This window comes from Anser cygnoides, chromosome W, assembly GCF_040182565.1.
Source record: "Anser cygnoides isolate HZ-2024a breed goose chromosome W, Taihu_goose_T2T_genome, whole genome shotgun sequence".
Classification (NCBI taxonomy): Eukaryota; Metazoa; Chordata; class Aves; order Anseriformes; family Anatidae; genus Anser; species Anser cygnoides.
The window spans coordinates 4404568-4417280 of NC_089911.1; the positions used below are offsets into that span (position 1 = coordinate 4404568).

The window sequence follows — 12713 nt, forward strand, 5'->3', positions numbered from 1 at the left end:
AATTGGAACCTGTTGTGATTGTTATTTTTTTTGGGGGGGGGGGGGGGGCATGGGGGTCCCCATGGATTTGGGGGTCCCCAGGGATTTTGGGGGGGGGGAGGGGGGGGGTCCCCAAACACCACGCGCCCCGAAATGTCAAAACGCCGTTTATTAAATCCATATAAAAACAACCCCAAAAAGTCACGGAAGAATTGAAAAAAACTAGAAAAGCACCCCAAAAAAATGTGCCCCGCCCCCGCCCCGGGTCCAGGGGACCCCAAAACACCCCCTGGAGCCCCCCCCCCCCAAACCCCAAAACCGTGTTCATGGGGGGGGGGGGGAGGCAGATTGAGGGGGGGGGGCTGTGATTATCGCTGCAGGGGGACCCTGAAATTGGGGTCCCACGTTTTGGGGTCGGCCCCCCAAAAATTGAGGGGTGACCCCCCCCACCCCCAAAAAAAAATTGATGGGGGGGGGGGAGGGGGGGGTCACTTCTTTTGGGGGGTGTTGAGCTTCTGCATCCCCCGGATCTTGTCCAGCAGGTCACAGACGAACGCCTGCGGGGAGGAAAGGGTTAATGGGTGGGGGGGACCCCAAAACCGAAGGGGGGGACCCCAAAAAAGGGGACCCAGAACTTGGGGTGCCCCCCCCCATCCCCCCCCCCCCACTTACCTCTGTGGGCTTGTAACAGTCAACCAGGATTTCCTATTAAAAGGGAAAATTGGGGTTTAAGGGGGGGGGTTTGGGGCCCCTCCCAAATTGGGGGGACCCCAAAAGTGAAGGGGGACCCCAAAATCGGGCAGATTCGCCCCAAAATATTGAGGGGCGAGCCCCCTTTTTGGGGCAAACCCCCTTTTCCTGCTCAAGTTCGGGGGCATCCCAAGGGTTTCGGGGGCACCCCCAAATTTGTGACCCCCCCCCCCAGGATTTCAGAACCCCCCAAAATTAGAGGGGGGCCCCCCAAATTTGAGGGAAAATCCCCCCCCCCCCCCCCCCCCCCAAATCACCTCCTTTTTCCCCTGCCAAGCTTTTGGGGAGAAAAAAGCAGGATTTGTGTATTCTGCAGCATTTTGGGGACCCCCCCCGAATTATTGGGGCACCCCCTGGGCTGTGGGGGGACCCCAAAACTCGGGGGGGGTCCCCTAAAATGGGGGGGACCCCTAAAATTGGGGGGGACCCCCTGTATTACTTGCTCCTGTGATTCCAGGGGGAGTTTTGGGGGGGTTCCCTGAGATTTGGGGGGGCCCCCCCGGTTTTGGCCCCCCCCCCCAGGGGGTTTTGGGCCCCCCCCTGGGTTTTGGGGCCCCCCCCTGGGGTTTTGGGGTACCTGCACGCGGGCGCTGCGGGCGCCGTCGCTCTCCATCTCCAGCAGCTCGTCCACGTCGATCTCCAGCTCCGGGATCTCCCTCCTCCTGGGGGGGGGGGACACAAAAAAAAGGGGGGGGGGGGCAAAAATAAATATGGGGGGGCAATAAAAGGGGGCCCCGATAAAAGGGGGCCAAATAGAAACTGTAAAGGGGGGGGGGGGGACAATAATGGGGGGGGTCCCAATAAAATGGGGACAAAAATAAATATAAAGGGGGGGGCAATAAAAGGGGGGGCTCCCAATAAAATGGGGGGGGCAAAGTCAAATATAAAGGGGCCCATATAAAAAGGGGGGGCCCAATAAAAAGGGGGCAAATATAAAATGTAAAGGGGGGGCCCCAATAAAAGGGGGGCAAAAATAAATATAAAGGGGGGGGGGCAATAAAAGGGGGGGCTCCCAATAAAATGGGGGGGGGGCAATGTAAAATATAAAGGGGCCCCAATGAAAAGGGGGGGCAATAAAAAGGGGGGGGGGGCTGATAAAAAATATAAAGGGGGGGCCCCCAGTAAAAGGGGGGGGGCAACTGTAAAATATAAAAGGGCTCCGATAAAAAGGGGGGGGCAATAAAAAGAGGGGGGGGCAATAAAAAAGAGGGGGGGGGGCTTGAAGCCAGGGGACCCCAGCCCACGTGGGGGGGGCCTTGGAAGAGGGGGGGCCTGGGGAGCAGGGGGAGGGGCCTAAGAGGGTGGGGGGCGGGGCCTAAGAGGGTGGGCGGGGCCTAAGAGGGTGGGCGGGGCCTAAGAGGGTGGGCGGGGCCTAAGAGGGTGGGCGGGGCCTAAGAGGGTGGGCGGGCCTAAGAGGGTGGGCGGGGCCTAAGAGGGTGGGCGGGGCCTAAGAGGGTGGCGGGGCCTAAGAGGGTGGGCGGGGCCTAAGAGGGTTGGGACGGGGGCGGGGCCTAAGAGGGTGGGCGGGGCCTAAGAGGGTGGGCGGGGCCTAAGAGGGTGGGCGGGGCCTAAGAGGGGTGGGCGGGGCCTAAGAGGGTGGGCGGGGGCCTAAGAGGGTGGGCGGGGCCTAAGAGGGTGGGCGGGGCCTAAGAGGGTGGGCGGGGCCTAAGAGGGTGGGCGGGGCCTAAGAGGGTGGGCGGGGCCTAAGAGGGTGGGCGGGGCCTAAGAGGGTGGGCGGGGCCTAAGAGGGTGGGCGGGCCTAAGAGGGTGGGCGGGGCCTAAGAGGGTGGGCGGGCCTAAGAGGGTGGGCGGGGCCTAAGAGGGTGGGCGGGGCCTAAGAGGGTGGGCGGGGCCTAAGAGGGTGGGCGGGGCCTAAGAGGGTGGGCGGGGCCTAAGAGGGTGGGCGGGGCCTAAGAGGGTGGGCGGGGCCTAAGAGGGTGGGCGGGGCCTAAGAGGGTGGGCGGGGCCTAAGAGGGTGGGCGGGGCCTAAGAGGGTGGGCGGGGCCTAAGAGGGTGGGCGGGGCCTAAGAGGGTGGGCGGGGCCTAAGAGGGTGGGCGGGGCCTAAGAGGGTGGGCGGGGCCTAAGAGGGTGGCGGGGCCTAAGAGGGTGGGCGGGGCCTAAGAGGGTGGGCGGGGCCTAAGAGGGTGGGCGGGGCCTAAGAGGGTGGGCGGGGCCTAAGAGGGTGGGCGGGGCCTAAGAGGGTGGGCGGGGCCTAAGAGGGTGGGCGGGGCCTAAGAGGGTGGGCGGGGCCTAAGAGGGTGGGCGGGGCCTAAGAGGGTACTGGGATGGGGGCGGGGCCTAACGGGATTGGGCAAGGGTGGGTAATCAGGCTTAAGGGGGCGGGGCCTAAGGAAGTGGGTGGAGCCTAAAGGGGCCAATGGGACAGGGGGTGTGGCCTAAAGGGGGTACCAGGATGGGGGCGGGGCCTAAGAGGTTACTGGGATGGGGGCGGGGCCTAAAGGGAGTAGGCGGGGCCTAAAGGGAGTAGGCGGGGCCTAAAGGGAGTAGGCGGGGCCTAAAGGGAGTAGGCGGGGCCTAAAGGGAGTAGGCGGGGCCTAAAGGGAGTAGGCGGGGCCTAAAGGGAGTAGGCGGGGCCTAAAGGGAGTAGGCGGGGCCTAAAGGGAGTAGGCGGGGCCTAAAGGGAGTAGGCGGGGCCTAAAGGGAGTAGGCGGGGCCTAAAGGGAGTACCAGGATGGGGGCGGGGCCTAAGGGGGTCATCAGGTGGGGGCGGGGCTTAATGGGGGTCACTGGGATTGGGGGCGGGGCCTGAGGGGGTTACCAGGAGGAGTGGGTGGGGCCTAAGGGTGGGCGGGGCTTGGGGGGGGTCACCTGCCTAAGTGGGAGGAGCTTAAGAGGATTACTCTTAATCCTCTTAGATTAAGAGTAATTAAGAGAGTGGGCGGGGCCTAAGGTGGTACCGAGCTGGGGGCAGGGCCTAAGAGGGTGGGCGGGGCCTAAGGGGTTACTGGGCCTTGGGGGCAGGGCCTCAAGGGGATACCAGGCCCTGGTGGGCGGGGCTTAATGGGCTACTGGGTGCAGTGGGTGTGGCCTAAGAGGCAGGGCGGGGCCTAAGTGGTTGCAGGCGGGTGGGCGGGGCCGAAGGGGTCACTGAGCTGGGGGGGCCTTGGGGGGATACCGGGACCAAGGGGCGGGGCTTCAGGGGGTGGGTGGGGCCTAATGGAATTGCTGAGCCAGGGGGCGGGGCATAGAGAGTGGGTGGGGCTTCAGAGGCCTCTGGGCCTGAGGGGGCGTGGCCTAAGGGGTTACCAGACCAGGGGCATGGCCTGGGGGGGTCACTGGGCCAGTTGGGCGGGGCCTGGAGAGTGGGCGTGGCCTAAAAGGGGTTACCAGGACTAGGGGGGCAGGGCTTTGGGAATACTGGGGGCAGAGGGCGGAGCCTGGGGGGGTCAAAGGGCACGGGGGTGGGCCCTGAGGGGTTACCGGCCTGGGGGTGGGGCCCGGAAAGTGGGCGGGGTCTAAGAGGGGCGTGGCCTTGGGGATACGGGGGTGGGGTTTAAGGGGTTACCGGAGAGGGGGGCATGGCCTGGGGGGTCACCGGGCATGGGGGCGTGGCCTGGAGAGTGGGCAGGCCTAAGAGGGGTTACCGGGGCTAGGGGGCGGGGCTTTTGGGGATACCGGGCCCGGGGAGTGGGGCTTGGGGATTACCGGGGCAAGGGGGCGTGGCCTGGGGGATACCGGGAGGGAAGGGCGGGGCCTAAGGGGGCGCGGCGGCGGAGGCACGGGGGGGCGGGACCCTAAGACGACACCGGGCCCGGGGGGCGGTGCCTGGGGATTACCGGGGCAAGGGGGGCGTGGCCTGGGGGATACCGGGCGGGGGGGGCGGGGCCTAAGGGGCGCGGCGCCGGTACCCGGCAGTCGTAGAGCGCCGTGAGCTGCGCCAGGATCCACTCCTCGAGGTGCAGCCGCTTGCGGAGCTCCCCGCCGGTCGTAGCGCACCGTCACCTTCCCCTGCCGCCTCCCCGCCGCCTCCTCCGCCGCCTCCGGCCCGGCCGCGAAACAAACGCGGGGCCCGGCCCCGCCGCTCGGCCCCGGCCCCGGTCCGGCGGCGGCCGCCGCGGGGGGCTCGGGGGGGCCCGGGCCGCCGCACGGCGCCGCCATGCCCAGCCCAGCCCAGCCGGCGCCGGACCGGAACCGGAACCGGCCGCGCCGGAAGCGGAAATGACCTCACCGACCCCCACCACCCCCGCCCGCCGGTGGGCCTAAGCGGCGGCCGCCGCTGCCGCCGCGCGCTCCTTTGTGCCGCCGAGAGGCGCCGGCCACGCCCCCTTAAAGCGGCCACGCGGGCGGTGGGGCCCGGCGCTTAAAGCGGCCACGCGGCGGCGCGGGGCCACGCCCCGGTCCGCCAGGCCACGCCCCTTCCGCGAGACCACGCCCCCGTGGACTAATTCCATTCGGCGAGACCACGCCTCCAATAAGACCACGCCCCCAATGAGACCGCGCCCCTTATTGACCACGCCCCCTCCTTGAAACCACGCCCCCTCCTTGAGACCACGCCCCCTCACTGAGACCACGCCCCCTCACTGAGACCACGCCCCCTCCTTGAGACCACGCCCCCTCCCTGAGTCCTAACTCGCCCTGTGAGGCCACGCCCCCTCCCCTAGACCACGCCCCCTCCGCCCCCAAACCACGCCCCCTCCCTCCCAGCCCCGCGCGCGCGCCCGCCGCTCCCAGTCCCCGCCCCCTCCCCCCCGTCGCCACCCAATCACGGAGCAGCGCGGCCCCTTGGCCCCGCCCCCTCGCCCGGTTTGGCCCCGCCCCCCGGCCCGGCCCGGCCGCAGCCATGGCGGCGCCGCGCCCGGCCCCGGCCCCGGCCCCGCTCCCGTTGGAGCCGCCGCGGGTGCCCCCGATGCTGGTGGGGGGCAGCAAATTCATCCGGTGGGACGAGGTGAGGCCCCCGGGACCCCCCCCGGGACCCCCCCGAGATCCCTCCGGGACCCCCGGAACCCCCCGAGACCCCCCGGGACCCCCCCGGGACCCCCGGGACCTCCCCGGGACCCCCCCGAGACCCCCCCGGGGACCCCCTCGAGACCCCCGAGACCCCCGGAACCCCCCTGGGACTCCCCCGAGACCCCCCAGGGACACCCCTGGAACCCCCGCGGGACCCCCGGGATCCCCCCGGGACCCCCCCGGGATCCCCCCGGGACCCCCCCGAGATCCCTGGGACCCCCCCGAGAACCCCCCGAGACTCCCGGGATCCCCCCGAGACCCCCTCGAGACCCCCAAGACCTCCCCGGGACCCCCCCGAGACTCCCGGGACCCCCCCCCCGGAGCCCCCCGAGCCCCGCGGGGTGCCCTCGGAGATGCTGAAAAAGCGAGAAATGGCCCCAAAATCGGCCCCAAATCCCCCCCCCCCGAACGCTCAGGGGAGGAACAGAGCCCCAAAAGCCTCAGATCGCCCCCAAAACCTGCCCCGAACCCCCATATTCCGTCCCCAAAGCCCCAAATCCCGCCCCAAAAGCCAAAACTACCCCCGAAAAAAATCAAATCACCCCAAAACCCTGCCCCCAAAACCCCAAATCCTGCCCCCAAAGCCCTAAACCACCCCAAAACCACCCCAGGACCCCCCAAATCCTGCCCCAAAAGCCCTAAATCCTGTCCCCAAACCCCCAAATCCTGCCCCCCAAACCCCCAAACGACCCCAAAAACCAGACCCCTATAATCCACCCCAAAACCACCCCCTAAAAACCCCCAACCGCCCCAAAAACCCGTCCCAAAACCACCCCAGAAATCCCCAAATCTCACCCCAAAACCCCAAATCCCGCCCCAAAATCTCCCAAAGCCACCCCAAAACACCCCAAATCCTGCCCCAAACCCCCCATATCCCACCCCAAAGCCCCCCAAAAAAGCCACCCCAAAACCCCCAAGCCACCCCAAAATCCTCCAAAACGTCCCCAAAACCTTTGAAACTGCCCCCAAAGCTGTCCCAAAACTCCCTAATTCACCCCAAAAACGCCTCTCCCAGACCCCCTAAGTCATCCCAAAACCTGCTCTGAAAACCCCAATTTGTGCCTACCCCACCCCAAACCCTCCAAGTCGTCCCAAAACCCACCCCAAAAGCCCCAAATCTGCCCCAAATCTGCCCCAAACCCCCCCGCGATGCCCCGAATCTGCCCCAAATCACCCAAATCCTCCAGCTCAGCCCCAAATCACCTCAAAACCCCTCAAAAACCCCTAAATCACCCCAAAACACACCCATATCCCTCCAAAGCACTCCAAAACCCCCGAATCACCCCAAACCCATTCAAAAAACCCCAAATCACCCCAAAACGCACCCCAAAACCTGCTGAGACCCCAAACTTCCGTCAAAGCTCCGTATTTTCCCCGTATCGCCCCTAAATCACCCCAAAGCCCCAAATAATCCCCAAATCCCCCCAGACCTCCTCCAAACCCCCCCAAAACCCCCAAATCCCCCATTTCAGGCCCCAAACTTACCCCGCACACCCCCCCCGAAATCACCCCAAAGCCTTCAAAATGCCCCAAACCGCCCCAAAGCCGCCTCCAGCAGCACCCCAAAAAACCCCAAACCGCCCCCAAAACCCCCAGATCCGCAGGGAAGCTTCAGAACAGCCGGGGTTGCCTCAAAACACTAAAATCCACCCCAAAATCACCACGGGGAGCATTCTGGGCTCCCTAACCCCCCCCCAAAAAACACCCCCAAATCCCAAATCTCCCCGATTTTCCCCCAAACCATCCTAAATCCACCTGAACCGCCCCAAAATTAGCCCCATTTTTTTTTTTTGTCCTCCCAATCTACCCCGAAGCCCCCCAAGTCCCCCCAAATCCTATAAAATGCCCCCAAAACCTCACAAAACGTCCCCAAAAGCCCCCCCAACCCCCCAGGACCCCGCAGGGCCCCCCAGTACCACACCCCCACCCCATTACCCCCCCCCCTCCAAATTTTGGGGCACCCCCCCCCTTGACCCCATTTCCACGCGTACAAACCCCATCCCCGTTTTGGGGACAAAAATCGGGATTTTCACTCCTCCGGGGCGATGCCCCCCTGGGGGACCCCCCCCCGTAAATCCCGCAGCGCCCCCAAAATCGCCTCGTTTTGCCCCAATTTCGGCATTGCGGAATGAGGGGGGTGGGGTGACCCAGATCCCTTTGATTTTGGGGGGGGGGGGGCGTTTTATGGGGTCGGGGGCGTTTTATGGGGTCAGGGGGGCGCGCGGCCCCCTCCTGGCCCCCCCCCCAGCTTAAGGGGTTCCCCCATTCCCCCCCCCCCCGGCCCTTTTGGGGTGCCCTTGGACGCCGCCCCCCCCCTTTTTCCACGTGGGGGGGGGGGGGAATTATTTTATGGGGGGGCAAAGTCCGCGCGGAAGGGCTGCCCCCCCCTAAAAGCCCCACCCCACAGTTTGGGGGGGCCCTGGGGGGGCTCCCTGCGGGATTTCAGGGGTGCCGGGGGGGGGATCCTGACGGTTTTGGGGTCCCTGGGGGGGGTTTGGGGTGGTTTTGGGGTCGTTTGGGGCTCCTGGGGGGGGGGGTTGGGGTGTTTTGGGGTGTTTCGGGGTCTTTTGGGGCCCCTTGCATGGTTTTGGGGTCATTTAGGGCTCCCCGGGCGGTTTTGGGGTGGTCGGGGGTCATTTGGGGTCCCCGTCATGGTTTTGGGGTCTTTTGTGGCTTCCTGCGTGTTTTTTGGGGTCATTTAGGGCTCCCTGGATGGTTTTGGGGTGTTCTTGGGTGTTTTGGGGGTCATTTGGGGTTCCCGTTAGGGTTTTGGGGTCTTTTAGGGCTTCCTGCTTGGTTTTGGGGTCTTTCAAGGATTCCCGCATGGATTTTGGGGTCATTTAGGGCTCCCTGGATGGTTTTGGGGTGCTCTTGGGTGGTTTGGGGGTATTCTGGGGCTTGCTGCGTGGTTTTTTGGGGTCGTTTAGGGTTCCCTGGATGGTTTTAGGGTGTTCTTGGATGTTTTCGGGGTCTTTTGGGGTCCCCTTCGTGGTTTTGGGGTCTTTTGGAGATTCCTGCGTGGTTTTGGGGTCTTTTAGGATTTCTTGCATGGTTTTGGGGTCGTTTGGGGCTCCTTGCATGGTTTTGGGGTGTTCTTGGGTGGTTTTGGGATCATTTGGGGTCCCCTTCAGGGTTTTGGGGTCTTTTGGGCTTCCTGTATGGTTTTTGGGGTCATTTACGACTCCCTGGATGGCTTTGGGGTGTCCTTGGGTGTTTTGGGGTCATTTGGACTCCCTGCATGGTTTTGGGATCTTTTGGGGCTCCCTGCATGGTTTTGGGGTGCTCTTGGGTGATTTTGGGGTCCCCTTCATGGTTTTGGGGTCATTTGGAGCTTCCTGAATGGTTTTGGGGGGGTCTTGTGGGGTTTCCTGCAGGTTTTTGGCGTGTTCTTGGGTGGTTTTGGGGCTCCCTGGCAGGTGGGGGGGGGTCCTGATGGTTTTGGGGTCCCCTGGGGGCTCCTTGGACACTTTTGGGGTGTCCTGGGATGGTTTTAGGGCAAAACCTGGTGCTTTTGGGGTCTCTTGGAGCTCTCTGGGTGCTTTTGGGGTGCCCCTGCGTGGTTTTGGGGCCAAACCCCGTGTTTTTGGGGTCCCTGTAGCATCCCCGAGTGCTTTTGGGGTCCCCCTGTGTGGTTTTGGGGCCAAACCCGGTGGTTTTGGGGTCCCTGTGGCATCCCTGAGTGATTTTGGGGTCCCCCCTATGGGGTTTTGGGGTTCCCCTGGGGCTCCCTGCATGGTTTTGGGGCCAAACCCGGCGCTTTTGGGGTCCCTGTAGCATCCCCGAGTCCTTTTGGGGTCCCCCTGTGTGGTTTTGGGGCCAAACCCGGTGCTTTTGGGGTCCCCCTGCGGGGTTTTGGGGGTTCTCTGTAGGATTTTTAGGGACGCTGCTTTTGGGGCCCCCCCAGCAGCCTTTGGGAGGCCGGGGGGGGGAATTTTGGGGGCGGGGGGGGATTGGGGGAGCGGAGGGGGGGGTGGATTTTGGGGTCCCCCTGACCCCGAGCCCCCCCCCAGGACCCCCCGACCCGCACCCTGGTGACGCTGCGGGTCGACGCCGACGGCTTCTACCTCTACTGGAACGGCCCCAGCATGGTGAGGACCCCCCCCCCCCAAAAAAAAGGGGGGGCACCCCAAAACCTCGACCCCCCCAGCACCCCCCCCAGCACCCCCCCAACCTGCTCCCCCTGCCCTGACCCCAAAATCCCCCCCCCAGAACCCCAAAATCCTTCAGAACCCCCCCAAAACCCTCCTGGGGTCCCCAAAATCCCCCCCCAATTCCTCTGGGGTCCCCCCCCCCCCTTTCTGAGCCCCCCCACCCCAAAATCCCCCCCCCGAACCCCAAAATCCTTCAGATCCCCCCCCAAAACCCTCCTGGGGTCCCCAAAATCCCCCCCCTTTCTGCCCCCCCCATTCCGCCCCCCCCTGCCCCCCCCTTCTGCCCCCCCTTTTTGCCCCCCCCCCCCCCGGAACCCCGCTCCTTATCTCCCGGCCCCGGCACCGGATGGGACGGGGGGGGGGGGGGACACGGGGAGGGGGGGGGCGCGGGGGGGGGGACCTTTCCACGCCCCTCCCCCCCCTCCAGGAAGTGCCCCCCCGCCCCTCCCCCATGGGCGGAAGCGGCCGGAGGCTGGGAGCCAGCGGGGGGGGGGGGCACTGGGATACTGGGATGTAATGGGGGGGGCACTGGAGTTAATGGGGGGGGCACTGGGATGTAATGGGGGGGGGCACTGGGATACTGGGAATTAATGGGGGGCACTGGGATATAATGGGGGCACTGGGATACTGGGATGTAATGGGGGGGGCACTGGGAGGTAATGGGGGGGGCACTGGGATATTGGGAGGTAATGGGGGGGCACTGGGAGGTAATGGGGGGCACTGGGATACTGGGAATTAATGGGGGGGCACTGGGAGGTAATGGGGGGCACTGGGATACTGGGATGTAATGTGGGGGTACTGGGAGGTAATGGGGGGGGCACTGGGATACTGGGAATTAATGGGGGGGGCACTGGGAGGTAATGGGGGGGGTACTGGGAGCCAGTTGGGGGGGGCACTGGGGTACTGGGAATTAATGGCGGGGGCAGTGGGAGGTAATGGGGGGCACTGGGATACTGGGAAGTAATGGGGGGGGGCACTGGGAGCCAGTTGGGGGGGGGCACTGGGAGCCAGTTGGGGGGGGGCACTGGGATAGTGGGAATTAATGGTGGGGGCACTGGGAGGTAATGGGGGGGTACTGGGAGCCAGTTGGGGGGGGGCACTGGGGTACTGGGAATTAATGGCGGGGCACTGGGAGGTAATGGGGGGGTACTGGGGTACTGGGAATTAATGGGGGGCACTGGGAGGTAATGGGGGGGTACTGGGAGCCAGTTGGGGGGGGCACTGGGATACTGGGAATTAATGGCGGGGGCACTGGGAGGTAATGGGGGGGCACTGGGAGCCAGTTGGGGGGGGGGCACTGGGATACTGGGAATTAATGGGGGGGCACTGGGAGGTAATGGGGGGGGCACTGGGAGACAGTGAAGGGGGGCACTGGGATACTGGGAATTAATGGGGGGGGCACTGGGAGGTAATGGGGGGTACTGGGAGGTAATGGGGGGACACTGGGATACTGGTAGGTAGTGGGGGGGCACTGGAAGCCAATTGGGGGAGTACTGGGATACTGGGAAGTAATGGGGGGGGCACTGGGAGGTAATGGGGGGGCACTGGGATACTGGGATGTAATGGGGGGGTACTGGGAGCTAATGGGGGGGGCACTGGGATACTGGGTATTAATGGGGGGGGCACTGGGAGCTACTGGGGGGCACTGGGATCTCTGGGGGGGTGCTGACGGGTGCCCCCCCCCAGGAGGTGGAGGTGCTGGACGTCTGCGCCATCCGCGACACCCGCACCGGGCGCTACGCGCGGGTCCCCAAGGTGAGGGGGGTCCTACGTAAACACGGGGGGCCCTACAAAAACATTGGGGGGCCCTACGTAAACATGGGGGGTCCTACATAAACATTGGGGGTCCTGCGTAAACATTGGGGGGGCCCTACGTAAACATGGGGGGCCCTATGTAAACATTGGGGTCCTACATAAACATTGGGGGGGCTCTACGTAAACATGGGGGGCCCTATGTAAACATTGGGGTCCTACATAAACATTGGGGGGGTCCTACGTAAACATGGGGGGCCCTATGTAAACATTGGGGTCCTACATAAACATGGGGGGGTCCTACGTAAACATTGGGGGGCCCTCCATAAATATTGGGGTCCTACATAAACATGGGGGGTCCTACATAAACATTGGGGGGTCCTACATAAACATTGGGGGGGCCTTATGTAAACATCGGGGTCCTACGTAAACATGGGGGGTCCTACATAAACATGGGGGGTCCTACGTAAACATGGGGGACCCTACGTAAACACTGGGGGGTCCTACGTAAACATTAAGGGTACTATGTAAATATTGGGGGTTCTACGTAAACATGGAGGGGCTTACCTGAACATTGGGGGGCCCTACATAAACATGGATCATAAACATGGGGGGGCCCTATGTAAACGTGGGTGGGCCCTACGTAAATATCGGGGACCCTGTGTAAACACTGGGGACCCTACGTAAACATGGGGAGCCCTCCATAAAGACCCCGTTTTGGGGTCTTTTCTCTCCATTTTGGGGTCTTTTCTCCCTCTTTTGGGGACCCAGCTCCCATTTTGGGGTCTTTTCTCCCCATTTTGGGGTCTTTTCTCCCCATTTTGGGGTCCCCGCTCCTCATTTTTGGATATTCCCAGCTCCCCATTTGGGGGATTTTATCTTCATTTTTTGATATTTTCTCCCCGTTTTGGGTGGGTTTTCCCCATTTTTGGGGTATTTCTCCCCCCCTTTGGGGTGTTTTCTCCCCCCTTTGGGGTATTTTCTCCCCATTTTGAGGTATTTTCTCCCCACTTTGGGGCATTTTCTCCCCTTTCTGGGGTCCCACCTCCCCATTCTGGGGCTTTTTCTCCCCATTTTGGGGTATTTTCTTCTCATTTTGGGGTCCCAGCTCC

General features: G+C 63.8%; 2 protein-coding genes across 2 annotated transcripts in view; one reads left to right on the forward strand and one right to left on the reverse strand.

The window, feature by feature from the left end:
• Positions 1–130: 130 nt before the first annotated feature.
• On the reverse strand, positions 131–4934 carry LOC136788565 (protein phosphatase 1 regulatory subunit 14B-like). Its single transcript, XM_066987125.1, is given in 7 exon segments — positions 131–536; positions 652–684; positions 1307–1488; positions 3998–4064; positions 4172–4222; positions 4528–4668; positions 4670–4934. Coding segments are annotated over 7 exon segments (723 nt in total). The 5' UTR covers positions 4850–4934; the 3' UTR covers positions 131–467.
• A 571-nt stretch (positions 4935–5505) lies between these two features.
• The window catches only part of LOC136788566 (1-phosphatidylinositol 4,5-bisphosphate phosphodiesterase beta-3-like), a 37216-nt gene continuing 30008 nt past the window's right edge, over positions 5506–12713 (forward strand). The window contains 3 exon segments of the mRNA XM_066987126.1: positions 5506–5636; positions 9709–9786; positions 11536–11604. Coding sequence (XP_066843227.1) covers positions 5532–5636; positions 9709–9786; positions 11536–11604 — 252 coding nt within the window. The 5' untranslated portion in view covers positions 5506–5531.